The 3,927-nt window shown below is 40.3% G+C and overlaps 1 protein-coding gene across 1 annotated transcript; it reads left to right on the top strand.

The window, feature by feature from the left end:
- Positions 1-251: 251 nt before the first annotated feature.
- Positions 252-1,886, top strand: LOC103721141 (heavy metal-associated isoprenylated plant protein 27-like). Its single transcript, XM_008811208.5, has 3 exons — positions 252-632; positions 756-831; positions 1,225-1,886. Exons 1-3 carry the CDS (start codon positions 555-557, stop codon positions 1,533-1,535), a joined length of 465 nt encoding a protein of 154 aa, XP_008809430.1. The 5' UTR covers positions 252-554; the 3' UTR covers positions 1,536-1,886.
- The last annotated feature ends 2,041 nt before the right edge of the window (positions 1,887-3,927 follow it).

Genomic DNA, 3,927 nt, shown 5'->3' with positions numbered 1-3,927 from the left:
TTCATGTTGTTTTGTCCACAATCATTCTAGCTGCGACAAGAACTCCAGCAGCAGCAGCATATGAGATCAAATTTTACACAAGATATATTGTAATCTAAGCGATCCCAAACCTAGCTCCCTCGTCCTACTGTAATTTTTGTTGAGCGGCCTCTCGCCCATCATCGATTGCAATTAGGACAGAATATAACGAAGTTAGATCCTCAGGGCAATATTGGACTCCTGACTTCAACCGAGCATTGCTAGGTTTTGCTGGGATCACACGCCGCAGAGCTCTCAACGAACTCTGCCATTCATCCATCGGCACAAATCTCAAAGGGAGTATGATCGCATCCCACTAGCATTCAAAATATTTTCTTTTATTTTGAATGGATTGTATGAACGGTAGATGGAAGAATCTTAGACCCGGTTTTCTTCACTCGTCTTGCTGTACGAGCCCAGGCTTTTCCCACCCCACTAGCTTTAAAGCTGCTATTAACTTTCCCACCGCTCAAAGCTTCTATTTAGTCGCCAGTCTTCTCATTAGTTGGTGCTAACGCTACCTAGGAGAGCCAAAAATGGGTGTTTTAGACTTTGTCTCGGAACTCTGCTCGCTCCCCAAAGACCAGAGAAAGCTCAGGAAAAAGCAGTTTCAGGTTGGCATGATATATCCCCTTCTCCTCTCCTCCTCCTAATCCTCATCTTCTTCTTCTTGCTATAATTTCTTTAGTATATAAACTCTAATTCTATGGCTGAGAGCGGCTGTTCGTTGGATCCAGACGGTGGAAATGAAGGTGAGAATAGACTGCGAAGGGTGCGAGAGGAAGGTCAAGAACGCCCTGGAAGAAATAACAGGTACCAGTTAATTACTTAACATTCTTCTTCTTCTTCTTCTTCATTGTCTTCTTCTCCCCTCCTCCTCCATCTCCTCCTCCTCCTTCTCCTTCTCTTCTTCTTCTTCCGCCTTCTTCTCCTTCCAGCTCCTCTCGCACAAGTTCTTGAAGCGACGTTTGGTTAGGGAATAATGCTCCGTGCATGGCAGACAGGAATATGTTAGGAATAACCATACCAAGGAAAGACCCGGAAAAACACCCTTACTCTAGCGTTATGAAATAGCCAAACAAGAACATGGGTAGAATAACCATTCTGAAAGGAACAAAATAACTATTCCTGTTCCACCATTGTCTTGAATGTTCTTATAGTGACAATCTAACTCGGTTAGAGGTGATCTGGGATGATAACGAGCAGGGGTGAGCAGCGTGCTGATAGAGCCGAAGCAGAACAAGGTGACGGTGACGGGGTACGTGGACGCGAAGAAGGTGATAGAGAGGGTGAGGCGGAGGACAGGGAAGAAGGCGGAGCCATGGCCGTACGTGCCTTACGACGTAGTGCCTCACCCTTACGCCCCCGGGGCTTACGACAGGAAGGCTCCCCCTGGGTACGTGCGCAACGTGCTGGACGACCCCAAGCTCGCCCACCTCGTACGTGCCAGCTCCATGGAGGAGCGCTACTCCTCGGCCTTCAGCGACGACAACCCCAACTCGTGTGCTATTATGTGATGGCGTGATTGCCGCGTAGATAGCTTTTTCCTTTTTACTTTTCTTTTCCTGGAGTGGCCTGCGATCGAGTTTGGTGGTGTTTCGATTTTGTGTTTTAATTTACTGTGTGCTATTGGTTGACATCATGGAAGAGATTGGAATTGTCTGATTTCTCATCTAGTTTTGCCGATAATGCAGTTGTTTTGCTTTGCTTGGGGGCTGGATTATCTCAGTTCTATATTTTGTTTTAAATTTATTCGTCTGTTCTAACGTTCAGCACGAAAAGGCTTGTTGTAATTACTAGTTATCCCGCGTTGACGTTAGGGAAATTTTTATTGTTATTCTGAATGGGGATGGTTAATCGGTTGCCTGTGATTTTTTAATTGACTTTGCAGTGCTATGTAGCTTGTTGAGTCATAAAATAACTTTTTGTGCAATGTAGCTTGTTGAGTCATAAACAATATTTTCTTTTTGCTAGACATAAACAATACGTACGTTTAGCTGCACAAAGTGGCTGTATAAGAGGTAGGCTCTATTCTACCAAACAAAGAAGAAAAGAACTTTATGTATTTAATTGCCAGGCGATCTCAGTTCAGTGTTGCAGAAGTTGTTTTCATATACTTGATTTAATTGCAAACGGTTGCAGTTGCAGCAATTTAGGAGATTGCTCTGGCTGGAGAGGTGATGAAAAAAACTTTGTGTGGGTATGGATGCATGTGTGCCATCCTTTGTTGAGCATTGGTATCTTGACTTGCACTAATAGGCTCCATGCTTGCAAGTCTATTGCTACAAATTGGTAATTTGTGGATGACCAAATTATAAATATGGAGATTCATAAATCATAAACCTTTGGATCTCATAACATTTGGAGCAATTGTGTTTTAGGAACATGCTATCTTCTAGTTTCAATGCATGGTTTCTAATTATGAATGATAACATCATATCTTTCTTATTTTCTCTTGATTAATGCCATGAATTAAATTTGCACATGGGCCCGTTTCTTCAAACTCACGCCATGCTTGCGTTCTTTGTGGCTGCGAAAAGATTGAATGAAGTATCTCTCTTTCTCCTAAATAAGCGAACTCAAGCTTCATTCTCCTCCGCTCTTTAGTACCCTTCTACAGAGGAAGAGGAAAAAAAAACTGAACTCTATTTACGGAGGAGAGGACCATGCATGGGCGTATTTATTGAACTACAGATGTCCAATTAGCCTGTGGCCTTTTCAAACTTAAGTTCTATGATAATTAGTTCTGAAAAGAAGCAGTTACTCTTAACTCCTTTTCCTCCAAAAAAAAAAAAAAAAAATCACTCTAACTTCAATCAATCTAATTGTATTATTCATGATTATCTCATGGGTTTTCATGTCTGCATATTTCCATAAAATCTATATAGTAGGTACGACAGTCGGATAAAAAAAAAATTATATTTATATTTATTTTAAATAGATATAAATATAAACTAAATATCAAAAATATAGATACAAATATGGATACAAATCGAATAATTAAATTTTATGACTACATAACCAAACATATTACCAAATTGATGATATATCAAGCATTTAAAAAAAATCATGAGTATTATATAAAATTAAATACTACGAAATCGGATATTCGGATACAGATCGGATAGTTATTTATTCATATCAATATCTATTTTTGTATAGGTATAAATATTAGTTAAATAATTAAATTTTTTTATATTTCAATAAATTTGAACATAAAAATAGCTTTAGACAAATATAGAACTAAAGCACAACATCAAGATATTCTTTAAAAAAAAATTACAGGATGGTTGCAAGCAAATCTATGTTAAATTTGCAGTCGTGGGGTCGTAGCTGCCACATTTGTTAAAAATCTAGAGTACAGATTCTTTCAGGGAAGCGCATCACGTGACGAGTCGATATCACATCGCTTCCAAGTCAGTGGCCAGCCCGGTAGTCCTCAGTGTGAGGTCCACGGTCACGCCTTTTCTTGCAAACCATGACAGGGCTCATCATTTTGGGGTTGGCGAGAGAGGGGAAAGAAGGGCAAGCGCGGAAGCTTCGCACATGCGAAGAGGACAAAGAATAAAGTCTTGGGCTTGAGGCTTGGCAGGAAGAGATGCTCCTCCGTCCTCTCAACATACGATGGAATCTTTTTAAAAGTGAAAGATTGTGATGCACTTGAATTGATTTGTACCCTCAATGCGTCCTGGTACTCAGATGTTTTAATTTTCAGCAAGCTAAGCGTACAGGGGACCAGTCATGAGCACTGTGTGCGTTTAATGGCTTCGTCTCCTAATTGCTTTTTCTCATGTATCTCAACGTCTTAAACAATGCATCGGTATGTCTGATTAGTGACTGGGATCGAAATAGAAATAGAATGAGATAAAAATCAGAAAGGCTATAGTCTCCAATATATTTAGCTCGTAA

Source organism: Phoenix dactylifera, chromosome 6 (assembly GCF_051530095.1).
Source record: "Phoenix dactylifera cultivar Ajwa chromosome 6, Ajwa_hap1_PhDact_Kaust_v1.1, whole genome shotgun sequence".
Lineage (NCBI taxonomy): Eukaryota > Viridiplantae > Streptophyta > Magnoliopsida > Arecales > Arecaceae > Phoenix > Phoenix dactylifera.
Note: the sequence above shows the minus strand (reverse complement) of the source record. Positions and strands in the feature narration are given on the sequence as shown.

What these genes read in the sequence shown, in the direction of transcription:
- LOC103721141 (XM_008811208.5), top strand. Translation starts at nt 555, where the DNA reads ATGGGTGTTTTAGACTTTGTCTCGGAACTCTGCTCGCTCCCCAAAGAC. An exon ending in TCAGGAAAAAGCAGTTTCAG is followed by an intron (nt 633 to 755) that starts GTTGGCATGATA and finishes CGTTGGATCCAG; the next exon opens with ACGGTGGAAATGAAGGTGAG. An exon ending in CGCCCTGGAAGAAATAACAG is followed by an intron (nt 832 to 1,224) that starts GTACCAGTTAAT and finishes GATAACGAGCAG; the next exon opens with GGGTGAGCAGCGTGCTGATA.